This window comes from Pseudopipra pipra, chromosome 7 (assembly GCF_036250125.1).
Source record: "Pseudopipra pipra isolate bDixPip1 chromosome 7, bDixPip1.hap1, whole genome shotgun sequence".
Lineage (NCBI taxonomy): Eukaryota > Metazoa > Chordata > Aves > Passeriformes > Pipridae > Pseudopipra > Pseudopipra pipra.
The window spans coordinates 19965064-19980490 of NC_087555.1; the positions used below are offsets into that span (position 1 = coordinate 19965064).

General features: G+C 39.0%; 1 protein-coding gene across 10 annotated transcripts in view; it reads left to right on the forward strand.

Annotated features, from left to right (window-relative positions):
• The window catches only part of ABCB11 (ATP binding cassette subfamily B member 11), a 54500-nt gene that overhangs the window by 35369 nt on the left and 3704 nt on the right, over nt 1–15427 (forward strand). For 6 of the 10 annotated variants that reach the window (XM_064660953.1, XM_064660958.1, XM_064660952.1 and 3 more), the window contains 14 exons: nt 960–1073; nt 3059–3169; nt 4112–4237; nt 4726–4929; nt 6195–6365; nt 6691–6901; nt 7587–7665; nt 8606–8741; nt 10278–10436; nt 11755–11859; nt 11957–12118; nt 13916–14119; nt 14745–14986; nt 15096–15252. In XM_064660953.1, the coding sequence (XP_064517023.1) occupies nt 960–1073; nt 3059–3169; nt 4112–4237; nt 4726–4929; nt 6195–6365; nt 6691–6901; nt 7587–7665; nt 8606–8741; nt 10278–10436; nt 11755–11859; nt 11957–12118; nt 13916–14119; nt 14745–14986; nt 15096–15252 (2181 nt within the window). The remainder of the gene's footprint in view (nt 1–959; nt 1074–3058; nt 3170–4111; nt 4238–4725; nt 4930–6194; nt 6366–6690; nt 6902–7586; nt 7666–8605; nt 8742–10277; nt 10437–11754; nt 11860–11956; nt 12119–13915; nt 14120–14744; nt 14987–15095; nt 15253–15427) is intronic. The other 4 variants (XM_064660960.1, XM_064660961.1, XM_064660955.1 and 1 more) reach the window with 3 other exon arrangements.

Consider the following 15427-nt stretch of genomic DNA (forward strand, 5'->3'; position numbering starts at 1 on the left):
GAAATGAAGCATTGGCAGCTCTTAGGAAATTTTGAACAAACATTTTTGGTATTTTGGTTGATATGCTACAGCTTCACTTGCAAGGCCAGACACCAAGCTGTGTGAATTCTTGAACTGAAGTGTCCTCTGATACTTGATACTCTGTTCAGCTGCCTTTATTGTCTGCCAGTCTTTCCAGGAAGAGTGGATGCTGTGGCTCATTTTCTCTCGTGTTGTCCTAGGCTTAGGTAAAAAGGGGATCCTGGGGCTTTCAGAAGAGGGTCATTAGTAACTCTTCCTTTTGGTTCTTAGAAAAGGACTTGAAACAGTGAGCACATTGGGTGTGTGCTACCTGCAGAAACTGTCCACCTGCACTGATAGAATAATCTCACCTCAGAATGTGGCTTATTCAGTGTTGGTAGCAACTCTTACAGTTCATTTCTTCGTGAGATAGAGAAAAAAGTATTCTTTGCAGCTGGTACCTCCTCCAGAAGTAAGTTTTTTGAGCATTGGATGAGACAGGAACTGCAGTATACAAACGTTGTAATACAATGTTTTAAGCTTCTTTCTCGTTTTGCTTACTGGTAAAAGACATTCCCAAAATAATCTACTTCCCACCGATGTTCAGTTCCAGTCCATATTTCAAGGAACAGGCACCCAGTCAAACTGAGATGGCTTAAAAATACATCACTGGCATGTCAGTGAATACCTGGATGCACGATTTGTTAGGACAGGGCAAATAAAAGATAGGGTAATTTGCTTTGGCCTCAAAAAAAGTTGTGAAAAATAGTGAAAATACCTTCTAAAATGCATTTGTTTGCTTTCTTGTTGGCTAATAATGCTCATATAGTGAATCACCGCAGTTCAGCAGATGCATGAGAATTCATGAAGCCACTATAGTTTGGTTTGTATGTCTAAACTATAAATTATAACAAAAATGTGATGTCGTATTTTGTTAATTTCTTTTTCCACTTCTTCAGGTTTTCTTTGGTGTTTTAGTAGGAGCATTAAATCTTGGCCAGGCATCTCCCTGCCTGGAAGCCTTTGCCACCGGTCGTGGGGCTGCAGCAGACATTTTTGAGACAATAGATAAAGTAAGTAATGCATTTCTAAGCTATGTTATTTTGTAGTGGAAAAATAATTAAATAAGCCTGAAGTGGTACTAGTTCTATCTACTGTGTAAAATAGGGAAAAATGAGTCCAATTAAAGAAAAATTGATTGTCCAATAGAAAGGTCTAGTGGCATGTGCATAGGCTCAAAGAACGTGTTGAACAGATTTCTTAAGTGGCCTGCTTCTGAATAATGAATTTTTACCTCAGTTACTGATGTTCTTTTTTCCTATTTCTCATGCCATACAATTACTTATCGGTACTGGCTGATGGAAAGTGTAGTACTAGCAGGCAGTAATGGTCACTTTGCAATCAAACTTGCAGCAAGCATCTAGCTTCCAGCCTCCAGATGGCATCAAAAGGTGTGACTATTGGCATTAGTGGCAAGGGTGGCCTCTTGTCACCTGTCCCAGAGCTACCCAAATGATCACAGGCACAGGCACTGGTCATGTAGCAGTCATAAATGTTAATCACAATATTATCTAAACAGATACTTGAAATAAGGTAGTATGAGACAGCCTGAGACTCCACTGGCATTTATTGATGGGGATTCCTTTCTATAGCTTTATAAATTTAGTTCTTGGAAAAGTACTGTTGATTTCTTAATAGTAGGTAGTATCTCTGTTCATTGACATGCTTTATCGTGTTAAAAACTGTAAAGACAAGAATGCTGCTTGTCTTTTACAGAGCACATAAGGGTGTATAAAGCGGACTAGAGGGGCCGTGGTAATAATAATAGATTTTTTAGTAACCTTTCAAATTTCTGTAATAACAGTAAAACATGCCTTATAAATGCATTTCATAAGCTAAAACTCTAAGATAAACTGAAAAAGAGATAAACAAGGTTACTGTTTTTCAGAGAAAAAAATCAAAAGCATAAAGAATTGCAACAGTAAGGATTAATCACAAAATTCAAGATAAGGCTGAGTCAGATAACCTTAGGGTAAAAAAAAGCAAACCAAAGTGAGATTTCATCTGTCTAGAGAAAGAGTGACAAAATTAGATCCATCTGCTTGGCGTGTTTGTAGGTTTGTGATTAGACAGTACAAGCACAGCTCTGCCCTGATACAGATTTTTTCTGGCACTAAATTTACAGTCATGCTGAGGTTCCCATTTGCAGGATCAGTGAAACTTTACTTCATAGCTTAGTATCTGAATTTAAGTATGATATATTCCTTAAGAGGAACCAATCTTCTAGCTGTTCTTAACATCTTAGAGCATACACATTTCTCGTATTAACATTCCCTTCAATCTGTTAGGCCATTTAAAAAATCATGCACATTTCAATTATCAAATATTGGTGTTGCTGTAGTTTTAATTCATTCTCTGTATTCCATGCTTCAGAAGTCTGCCCTTAGAAAATTTTATTTCTTTGTAATTCCTCAAATTCCTTAGTTCTCTGCTTGTGTCTAACAGTCTGCAATACCCAAGGCCTGGCCAAAGGTATGTGAGACCCAAAGCACTTCCCAGGAAAACTTCAGTATTCCAGCTCTTAGGACAGAGTGTGCTAGGATGATGTTTAGATGCAGAGTGGTGAGGTGTGCAGATTTTCAGCAATGAATTGGTTGTCGGGTGCTTTGAGAGAATGTTTATATGAACAGGGTTAGTGCCATTTTATTCCTGAGGAGCTGGCTAAATTAACTTAATCAAAATGCCTCGCTCAGTCAGCTACTCTGTTCCAGCAAAACCTAGCTGAGTGGTTGACTGTGGTATTTGCAGTCAGCCTAAAATGAGAAGAGGATGCATCCTTCTTGCCCATACTATCCACTGGGGACAACTCACCCATCACTCTGGCTCTCAATCTCATGCCCCTTGCCTGCTGTCCCTGGGGCAGAGCCTGCAGCTGGCTCTATGCAACCAAATGCTGTTCAAACAGAAGTGCTATGGCTTTGTATGGTATTGGGAATATTTATATACTGCAGCACTGTTGTCTTTTTAACAGCAAATAACATAATAAATTTTATCCTAGAAACCCACCATTGACTGCATGTCAGAAGATGGCTACAAGCTGGATAAAGTACGAGGTGAAATTGAATTTCATAATGTAACATTTCATTATCCCTCCAGACCAGACATAAAGGTAACTATTCATCATCCATCCTGTGAACACAATTATTGGAAACAATCAAAATATCCTGATTCTGCCTGCAATTTCTAGATTTTCAGTAGAGGTCATTTTCTAGAAGCCCAGATCCTTTGTTTAAAAGTCAAGTGAATAATTCTTCTATTAAAGGGTTCTTCTCCTTACCATTCTGCTTATTTTACCATTCTGATATATCCCTTGCCACATCAACATATTCCTTGCTGCTGAACATAAACTCCTAGTAATTTCAGACAAATTCACTTGTGTACAGCTTCTTTTACAATCAATTATGCACTTATATCAATGTTTGCTAGAATAGAACACAAGTAAAAAGCTGAATGGTGCAAGGAGATTTTATAAAACTCTTCGATTATCCTGGGGATGTGCCATGTGACCCATTAAAATGCTAAGAAAGGTACAGGAACATTGACTGTATAACCCATAATTTCTCTATTGCTGTGTGTGAATTGACAAATTCTTCTTGGAAAAGCATATTATTGGACAAGAAAATGAGTGCTTTTGCTTCTAGAGACAGAAGTACATGAAGTACCAGATTTTTCTACAGAATCTCAGTCTGACATTCTTATTATTTATGCTTTACCAGGCCCTCACAGTACACACGTGGTGTTCTTTAAAGGGAATTTGCTGCCAAGTTCTCTAGTGGTATTAACTTGACTAGTTCTTAATGCTGAACAACAGTAACAAAAAAAGATCTAAATATGCTTCCCTGTTGTGTAAATAAGTGCTCTGCATTTACAAACTCTTCAAGCAATGTAAAAATATGTGGGTTGCTTTATCCTCTTTCTTTATAATACTGTTCTGAATGTTGTAAAATTGCTTTGAATCTCCCCTTGAAGATACAGAGTATACTCATTTGGTTGTATGACTGTGAAAGAATTAGAATCGATAGATTCTCTTTCTGGTTTTTTTCCTCTCTAGATTTTGGATAACCTTAATATGGTTGTTAAAGCAGGGGAGACAACAGCTTTTGTTGGAGCTAGTGGAGCTGGGAAAAGTACAACGATGCAGCTCATCCAACGTTTCTATGACCCCACTGAAGGCATGGTGAGTGTACCAGCCTAGAATGTGTTTCTCCAGCCTTAGGAACTTGAGAGAATAGCGTAGTTTCTTCTCCAAGGTGGAAAGGAAGACTCCTAACTCCCTTTTTGTTTCCTTCTTTTTTAAAAATTTATTTTTTAAATGAGCAAAATATCTTCCTGTGCATTTCTTTTATTTAAATGTATAAAAGACAAAGAACTGATTTTTTTGTAAACATGTAATGATCATTTTCATGATTACTTTTCACCTGGTTTTATTTCTGAGGCCAAGCAAAAATGGAAATGAAATCAAAGAGCACAACTCCTAGAGCCAATGCTACTGATACTGCATTGCCTTCTTCTGTGTATGCAAGCTGATTTTTATGCAGGTCATGGAAACAAAGCATCACAAGCCTTTCATTTCCAGTGTGTCTTTCTTTGCCTCTGAACTGGAGGGGATAATTTCCCTGACTTTTTTTCTTAAATTTGTGTCTGTGTTTTAATTGGCTTCTGTAGGTTACCCTCGATGGCCATGACATTCGTTCCCTGAATATCCAGTGGCTGCGCTCACAGATTGGCATCGTTGAACAAGAGCCAGTGCTCTTCGCCACCACAATTGCAGAGAACATTCGCTATGGTCGGGATGAGGCTACCATGGAAGACATAATCAAAGCAGCCAAACAGGCCAATGCTTACAATTTCATCATGGACTTACCACAGGTATGCTCTGCCTTGTAAAGTGTTTGGCACAATTTGATGAAAAAATAGAGAATCCTTTTGTCCCTCCCCCTCTGCAGCAATTTGTGCTCAGGTGGAAGGGCAGAAGATTAATATACATAGTAGGCAGCGACCTTTCCTTTGACTGCAGTTAATTAGGTCTTATTATATGCATGTCTTCAAGTTAAAAACCCAACAAACAGCAACCCTCCCCCCAAAAAAAACAACCTCGAGCAGGATTAGTTCCTCAGGAATCATATGCACAACACTCAATATCACGGTGATAATCATAGCACGATTTAAAAATACGTATTTTTCATGGTATGTAGATTTGTTTCTGCTCAGGCCAAAAGCAATGTAGAGCCCAGTCTCTCAGTAGCCAGCATATGTTGTAGAAGTAGTCTGTACTGATGCTCCCAACCTAATCTTGTACAAGCTTTGTAAACTAGCTGGAGGTTCCCTCTTCTCCAGTTCCTTCCCTTATGATGACAGGGCTTCAATAATTCCTCCTTACAAAGCCCATATTGAATAGTACTGGACTGTCTACTTTTCTAGATTATTATTTTGCCAAGTAACTTCTCAGAATGACATGATACAACAGTGAATGTTATTGATGGGATTCAAGTACCATTAACAGTCAGTACGTACTTTTTATCCTCCATCTATGCATTTCCAGGCTTCCAGGAGACTATTCATAGAAAGGCTCTTTAAAGGCCCATGTTTATTTCCTGGAAGTGGAGGATTTAGCTCTAGGTAAATATAATTATCCTGTCTCTCAATATGCCAGGCTTTACATGTTTGTTTAATTCAGTACCTTAACCCAATGCCACCAGAATGTGATGTCCATGAATCACAGACACAGTGTCCGTGAGTCACAGGTCATCAGCAGCCAAATCCAGCTCTGTGAAAAGTTTGCTTCTGAGTCATCTGAGGGAAAGTGGGTGGGTGATTCCTCTCCATTTCAGCTTTTGCTCATATAGCTGTTTTGAATTAAACCAGAACATTTCACCTTTTTACCAGTGCATACTTTTGGCTTGGGGTTGGAAGCTCAGTTCAGGCAAAATGATGTTGTACGTTATGGAGAAAATTATTTCACCAGTTGTCCTTTGAATATGCTGCGCTAACAATGGTTTTGTCTTTCAAAGACAATAATTTTTTTAAAATCTACTCCAAGGACAAATCTGAGAGACGTTTTACCAATATCTTCACCAGAAGCTTAACAGACTTTTTGGTTATCTGTTTCATTTTCACGTTTCTCCTTCACACAGAAATTTGACACTCACGTTGGAGAGGGTGGAAGCCAGATGAGTGGAGGTCAAAAACAGAGGATAGCTATTGCTCGAGCTTTGGTGCGAAACCCCAAAATCCTGCTACTGGATATGGCTACGTCAGCACTTGATAATGAAAGTGAAGCTATTGTCCAAGAAGCACTTCATAAGGTTTGCTATAGTATAGCAAAAATCAGACTTGAAAAGACAGAAATTATTTTTAACGTACTCTGCAGAGAGTGTTGCTGAATTTCAACAAATAAGTGAGAAGCTCTGCTTAATAACTGTTTCGTATGCACAAGTAGAACCTTGGTATTATTGACAGAGAATAATTTTTGCTTACTTTGGGACATTAACAGAAATCTATAGCTCTGCTCTGTGGGCTATGGATGGAGCTTAAGTCAAAGTCAGCTGGAACTACTCCTGTTAATTTGACTAGACGTTAGATTCCATGGCTCAGGTTCCAAGCATTTCCATGTGCTGTGTTTCCCGCCAGGCTCGCCTTGGCCGCACAGCGATCTCGATAGCTCACCGCCTGTCAACCGTCAAGGCCGCCGATGTCATCGTGGGGTTTGAGCACGGAAGGGCTGTAGAGCGAGGAACTCATGAGGAACTGTTGAAGAGGAAAGGGGTTTATTTTATGTTGGTGACCTTGCAAAGCAAAGGAGACCCAGCACCTACTACAGAAGAAACAGAAAGTAAATTAGGTAAAAATCCAGATATTTTAAGTATTTTTTTTTGATAAGGACTAGTTGTTTCTTTTTTTTCTTCTACTTTTATGGCTGAATTTTATCATTCATAGAAGTAACACATTGACAGTCCTGGCCAAAGTGTTTTTGCTGCATATGCACTGAATGACCTTCCTAATATAGACCTACCCTGAAATAGTCCTGACCTTCAATACCCATCATTTTATAGCTCCATTGTGTGCCAACGGTCCAGTCCTGCTGCATTTGAAATTCAAGCAAATTACAGAGTATGCTGAAACCACTTTATTTGTTTTGCTAGAGGCAGATTTGAATCAAAGCTTCTGGAAATTAAGGTCTAATAGAATGATCTCTTGTATTTTTGTGAATTGTCATACATTGGATATGATTATCTTAAAATAAGAGAGAAATTACGGAGTTCAAACAGAGAAAAAGCCTTTGGCAGTCACATCTCAAGTGAGATGGTCCTTGGGCTAAAATTTGGTTAAATTCATCCTGTCGAATACAAATATAAACCTTGTGATACACGTAGGTTGAGTAGCATGGTTGTATTACATTCTTTGCCTTCTACAAGGTATTCCATTTATGACTTGGAGACACTGCACTTTTTTGTAGAGCCACAGTGAACTTAGGTTGTATTCAAGTTTAGCACTAACTGGAGAGCTCTGTATACTATATTTTGCAGCAGCAGAGGATGATGTGATTGAGCCAACTCTTGAGAAAGTCCAGTCATTCAGCAGAGGAAGCTATCGGGCCAGTTTGAGGTGAGTCTTAAAAATGGTTGTAAATCTCAATGTGTTTCCAGATCTCTATGCTTCATCCTGCTATTCCAAAATACCAGTAGTGCTAATAAATGACTTTTCTGTATGCTGCGTAAAAGAGGGTTGAAGGACTGCAAGCATTTTACTGAGATAGATTCATTTGGAAAGAAATAGCTTGAGTATTAATGTTACTGATTGAAGTCCATGGATAAATAGCAAGGCTCTTAATTTTGCTCCTCTTTCTATCCATAGTACTTTCTCTCCAATTTTGATTTACTGTGTTAATGTTCTGTTTTTATTATTGCTAACATACAGCCACATTTGTAACATCTAATGCACTTGCAGTCCAGTCCTTTGAAAAATGACTTGCTGTGCAATTACTTGGGAAATCAATGCAATCCACAAGGACATTTTTATTATGGCTTCTGCTTGATGGAAGTTAAAGCATTTTACAAGCCAGACTGCCTTATAGTTAGACACTTATTATTTCTTTCTGGCAAGCCCATGTCAGACATATACAAATGAATACATGTCCTACATTACAGAGTTATGTTTTATCAGAGGTAGAGTTGTTTCAACATCCTGTTTTTCTGGACTGAATTACTGGTAGTGGTAATGGTGGTTTGAATTGGTGTCTTAACTTGTGCAAATATAGTAGGACACACTGCAATTTTACTCAACAAATACAGAGTGCGTGGTATATCTAAGACAATGTCTGAGTGGTGTGAGTGGAATATGATTTTGAAAAGTATTTGCCCCTGTTGTGAGATATTTTTTCCTCAAGAAGGTGAAAGACCATAGAAAAGAAAGAAAAGGTCTGTGGGATTCTGACTAATTACTTCAGTGCATCCTGATTTAGTTGATATAAAAACTGTACCTGCTTTGCAAGCAGGTATTGTGTTACTGAGCTATGAAGAACAGACTATTTGTGTCCTCTTTGCAGAGCTTCACTTCGGGAGCGCTCGAGATCTCAGCTCTCTAATATGGTCCCTGAGCCTCCATTATCTATAGGAGGAGATCATGCAGAGTCTACGTATCTTACGTCTTCTTATGGAGAAGATGATGGAAAAGCAAGAAAGGTCAGGTTCAATAGCTTATTAGGAAATTTTCAACCAATCAGGTTATATCCCTTGGTAATGATCACCTATAGATAGGTGTCTGTGTTGTAGGAGTTGATGGCAGGTATGTTTTCTTGGCTTGATCCTCTTCTCTGCTTAAACAAAACCACAGCTTCAATTCTTATTTCTGTGTAAACCCTAGGCTGCATTTTGATGTCTGTTATGCTTATTGGTCCATACAAAATTTCCAGCAGAGCATGACTTATTGGTGAATTGATACATGTTGTAGATTTAGTTGAGAAACATATTCATAAAAGCTGAATTAACTGACAAAAAGCAAACTGCTCAGTCTGTGAAATGTAATAGCCACTCAGTGATACAAATGGCACTGCTTCTTGTTCAATAAAGAGTAAATTCACTTTCATCTCAAAATCATCCAGAGACTTGAGCAGAGAGACCCCCTCACTGCAACTAACCCAGAGTCCTTTTGCTGTCAGTGTCCTCCTGCAATCAGCTGGCATAGAAAATGAAGGCAGCAGGCCTTAAAATTACACAGAATATGTAGGAATATACACAGTGGGTTTCCAAATTGCTTATGAAGCTCTCTGCACCAATTTTCATGGCTGTGGTTGTTCAGTGCAGAGAGCAGCAGTGGGAAGTCACTCTTTTTGCTATTGCTAAGCCAATTCTGTGGATAAATAGAGTGCTTTAGTGCTGTCACTGTATCACTAGCTCAGAAGCAAGAGAAAATACAAGATGCTTGCTTCCACCCACTCCTCCTTGCCTCCTTTCCAACAGAGACGTCTTCACAGTGTCTCTTTTGTCTGGGCATTTCTAGTCATATGAACTGAGGGACATGAGCAGGGCTGAGCACGTAAGTGTTACAAAAATTCTGCAAATATCAAACTGCAGGACAAGTTATAATTTGATGATGAATATTCTGCATTTACTGGGCATAATTATGGGAATTCAACATATAGTCTGAGGATGTTTCACAGAAGGGAGTCATACTTAGCGTGTATAAAGCCTGAATCCAGCTATCACTGTGAGATCTCTCGTTTTAATTATATCACATAGCTCTTAATTTGATGCAGAGTCTGATCAGTGTGTTCATCCACAATACTTAAAAAGTAATATTTAAGAAAATTTAATGAGTGACACAAAAAGCTGCTTGTGAGGAAGAAGTTTAGGTTTTGTACCACACCTCATCTGGAGGTAGATAAAAGAAAACATCCTGAGTTTCAGTGGCAGAATATCTTAAACTGGGTGCAAATAACCTCTTCAGCTGGAATCATTAGAGCTCCACAAGGCATGAATCTCTCTCTTTTTCTCCAGAGACAGTAAAGGTAGTCATTTATGTAACCCTCTTGTGACTCATTAGGCCTACAAAGGAACTCCAGAGAGCAGCCGTCTTTTCCCCTCCTGTACAAAGCTAGAGCACCTATTTGGGCATGAGATGGTCATTTAACAAACTAGGCTAACTATTTGATCTCACTGTCAAAGGGAGAGCATCACTGGGGGAATGCATTCACTTCATAAATCCAACCTGTTTTTTAGGAATCTGTTGTGGAGGAAGACGCCAAGCCTGTATCATTTACCAGAATTTTGAAATACAATGCCTCTGAATGGCCATACCTGGTGCTTGGATCTCTGGCAGCAGCTATGAATGGAGCAGTCAATCCACTCTATGCTTTGTTATTCAGTCAGATTCTTGGGGTATGTTATAATAACATTTTAATGTGTATTTTAGCTCTGAAGCAGAGAATGAGAAAGGCTGCAAGAAAAAGCAATCCATGGCGAACACGAGCAAAGTCCAACATCTGTGTTTTATTATTAATAAACTTAAAATATTTCTGCTCGGTGTCAAGGCAGTCAGGCAGATGGAATATGCATCTGCTTTTAAATCTGTCTGAATATCTGCAATGTTGTTGTGTCAAACATGTGGACTTGTACTCTGGGACAAATAGACTGGGGAATCCCCACAGTTATTAAGTAAAAGGATCCATTAAGCTGAGTCTGCCCTAAAAGTTTTCAGAAATTAATCCCAAAAGTCAGTGAAGAAGTGGATAATCCTGGATATATACCTTTTGAACAAATTTCTCAGTAGTTTCTTCTTACTTGTGCTTTTGTTCTCCTTGTGGAATTGTCTCAGAGTATGGGAAATGGATCCTTTCCAGTGAAACTCAACCAGAAGATATGCTCTGACTGCAACAAGCAGAAATAGTTCAGATAAACAGCTTCAGATAGATACACTGACCTACATATCAACTGCTCTGACTGAAAGGAATTGCTAAAGGATGGCTACTTAGATTTGGACCACTACTTCAGCAGCAGCCAATAACATTGGCAGGTGTTGAAAAAGAACAGATATTAAGAGTGAGAGAAGACTACTGTGGAGGCTGGTGCTGAATGGGGTGAAGGGGCTATAATTTAAGCACTAATACTTTTTCTCAAGTGCCCAGCAGTAAGTGAATGGCTTGTATCCACACTCTGGAAGTAAAAGACACTTGGTTCCTCTTGGAGCCTACTTATGGTAATTATAGCATCTGTTAATGTTGTGCAGGAAGTCATGCTGAGATGTAATTACTGTAATTACCCAGACTTTATTTTGTACAGCCCAATAAAGTTGCAATGGCATAGACCATTGAGGAGGTGAGATGCTGCTGTACTCTTGCTTTGCTGCTATGCTATTTATTTCATGGCAATTCTCTGGTTATCAGTGTTTAGAGTAAGTGGCGATTGGTTAGTTATAACTGGGGATGGGCCACAAGTAATAGTAGTAATAGTAGTGTTTGCAGACACTGAGTATAATAAACTTGTTGTTCAACAGGAGAAAACCCCATTATGTTTTAACCTAGGGTCACCCTAGAAAAATAAGGAATGATGCCTTTGCAGTGGATGAGGGAGAGCTCTGTGTTCTGGCTTTGGTTCTAGGGTGGGCTTCTGCACTTGGCAATAGGGAGTCAAGAACAAACTTCACACACAGAAAAACTAACACTTCTAATACAATGCCACCATTTTTTTTTTTTCAAAGACCTTCTCCATTCTTGATGAAGAAGAACAAAATACCCAGATCAATGGTGTCTGTGTGCTCTTTGTCTTGGTGGGAGTTCTTTCATTTTTCACACAGTTTCTACAGGTAATAGCAGTCCAACATACTTAAATTTTGTTTCTGAACCCTTACTCTGTGGGTATCTCTTTCTTACAGTATTTATATTTGTTCTCATGCACCCCAGGGATACACCTTTGCCAAGTCTGGTGAGCTGCTTACAAGGCGCTTAAGGAAAATTGGCTTCCAGGCTATGCTGGGGCAAGACATTGCCTGGTTTGATGACCGGAAGAACAGCCCTGGGGCTTTGACTACAAGACTTGCAACAGATGCCTCACAGGTCCAAGGGGTAAGACCTGGTAGCTTATGAATTATTTTACTGTTAAGCACTGATTGAAGGCCTGTTTTGGCACATTGTTACAGAAATTATCTAGAGTGGAACCAGCCAGGTCAATGTAGAACAGTCCTTGGTCAGCCAATTAAGCTATTTCTATTTATCATAGACTGTCAGTGTGGAACTATTATAGTGGTATTTCCTAAAAGCACCAATAGGCTCACAATTTACCACCCATTATTCCTGTCTGGATTTTTTTTTTCTGGAAATGAATTAGCTTTTTGCCACAATGCTTCAGTGTTTATTTCCAAAACATGTCAAACTAGTATTTTAGTGACGTTGATCACTAACCATGTTTTCCAGTGTTCAGCATGGTATTGAGTATGTTGTGGAAGTTTCAATTTAAACTGACAGCCCACTTGAAAAAACAGTTTGCAGTACTGGCTGATGTTCCAGCCAGGAATCCTGCAGCCAGTTTCAGTGTTTGGGAAAATGAAACACTAACTTAATGCATAGTGTTCCTTAGTGGATGAAGGTTAAATCATGTTGAGCTATAACTGTTATATATATATCCTATCTGGATTGATCCTTTGATAGGTGTGAGTCAGATGCCATTTTATCTGGCTCCAACGCAAGCAATTTTCTAGAAAGAAAGAAAGAGATGTACAGATTTCTTTGTTACAAAAACTGTCCTGTTTCAGCTTGACTGAACATGGTAGGTTAGTTTTGAAAAACTGTTAATGGGGGTTTTAATAATTTAAAAAACAAATGAGAGAAGAGGTTTCCAAAACCCCTGTCAGCACAATTTCTACAGAATCAGAGAAACTAACTGCAGACCTTACAGGCACTTACAGGGCATATTTTAATTGAAATAAATAAACCTGTAAAACACTGAGTGAACTGTATAATAGCCTCCTAATGGATAGCTTTGTTCAAAGCATATGCAGAGCAGTGGGCAGAGCAGTGGGGTTCCACAGCTTGGGATGGGGGAACAGAGCTACCTGGGCAGCAGTGCCCTCCACCTTTCCCTGACTGACACAGAACTTGCTGCAGGTCAGAGAACAGATGGTAAAGCATTTTGTGCTGCAAGTTCACATCCTGCAAATGGATTTGACTGAAAGTCATCAAGGATATCAAATGTACATTTTTATTCTAATACGTAGCAGCATAGTTCCTATCTAAGGCTGCTCTTTACTGCTATGAAAGTAGTAAACAAATCAAATTTATTAAAAGAATAGTGTTGTTGAAGTGCATAAGGAGAAGATGAATGCATTCAATAAAGGTGATGTCAAAGCTATATTTAAAATTTTTCCTTAATAAAGGAAAGATAGGCAGAAATGCAGCTTTGTTTCATGCTTTTTAAGTGATGTTTCTTACTGATTTTAGCACAGCTGAGGCTTTGTTGCTAATAACTAAGTTACAAAAGGGTCCTGTTTATTATTTATATATAGATGGTAAATGTGAGGGCTAAACAGTGCATTCAGATGAGTGATTCCTCAGGGAACCAAGGGAACTAATTTCAATAATTAGATTATCTCTCTCACAATCAGTAGAAACAATATTCTGAACTCTCAATGGAAAATTTGGTGGATGAAAGGAATATTGAGCATTTGAAGGCTTCCTCTTGATACAATTAATTGGAAACAGACTATCCAAACTGGCTAAATTTCAGTGCAGTCAGCAGCTCTTAGTGCCTTATGATATTTTAATGTAATTTAGAGTTTTCTAAAGTTTTATAGGAAAATTTATTTTAAGATTGTTGAAGTTACTATTGGAGTATAAGTCAGTCATCTCTGTTTCTTTTCTTCGAAGGCAACTGGATCACAGATAGGAATGATTGTCAATTCCTTTACTAACGTTGGTGTGGCCATGATCATTTCCTTCTACTTCAGCTGGAAACTGACCTTAGTTATATTGTGTTTCCTGCCTTTTTTGGCCTTATCTGGAGCTGTGCAGGCTAAAATGCTGACAGGATTTGCCTCACAGGACAAGAAAGCACTGGAAGCTACTGGACGGGTAATGCTGTTTAAAAGACTAATTCATATTTGCAGTCATGGGTAGTTGAAAAATCGGTCATTTGGGATCCTCAGTAATTCAAATGTAAACTGGCAATGTTTTGCAAATAAGGTGCAATATTTCAGCTTGTCAAACCATTGAAATGCTGTTGGGAACTCTCTAACTGCAAAAGCAGTTGCTGCATGGAGTGTGACTGACCTTTCAGAAATGATTGAAGTGGTAGACACAGATCTCTCAGCAGTTTGGTTCACCTTTCCTAATGTTAGGAATAACAGTGTTCCTAAAAACATTTTTCCTTTTGCAGATGTTGCATTTATTCACATTATGTGAAATAAATCACAAGTGAGAGCATGTGCCTGATTCCCTCAGTGCACTTAAAGTAAGTCAGCTCCAGTGGAGCATGCAGAACATTGCTATTGAGGATGTCAGTAGATAATTGCGTGTAGGAAAGGTTCTTTTTAGGTTGGCTGATATTTGGGCCAGTCTGCATCATGTTTGAATGAATTTATATATTGCAATAGTGTCCTGTGTTCATGAAAGAATCATGCATTTGTGAAAGCACACTCAACTTTTTCCAAGCAAAAATTTGGAGCTTTTACCTGTTTTTTTTCTTTTTCTCCTCCAGATTGCCAGTGAAGCTGTCTCTAACATCAGGACTGTAGCTGGGATAGGGAAAGAGAAAATGTTTATCAACAATTTTGAGAAGCACTTGAATATGCCCTATAGAGCTGCAATCAAAAAAGCACATGTTTATGGGCTCTGCTTTGGCTTTGCCCAGAGCATAGTGTTCATTGCCAACTCTGTCTCCTACAGATACGGGGGGTTTCTAGTTGACTCTGAAGGACTCCATTACAGCTTTGTGTTCAGGTGAGAGTCTGCTTGGAGCCACAAACAGGTCTCCAGAAGTGCTGGGCTTGGTCTAGTGTTCAGTTCCCTGATGGCTTCCCAAAAATGACCATGTCCCCCTTCCCCACAGGGTGATCTCTGCTATAGTCACCAGTGGAACTGCTTTGGGAAAAGCTTCTTCCTATACCCCAAACTATGCCAAAGCCAAAACATCTGCTGCACGCTTCTTTCAACTGGTCGATCGGCTTCCTAAAATCAGTGTTTACAGTGAAAAAGGGGAAAAATGGGTAAGAGTGGAGATGAGTAATTTGTGATGTCATTCAGCTCAATATAAGCATGGAAGTTGCACTAATGATTCAGGAGTCAATGAGGATCACTGCTTTACAAGAAGGTTATGCTGGCTGTATAATTGTTACTTGTCTTTGCTCTTTTAGAAGCAGTGAGCTCTGTACTAGGCAGCAA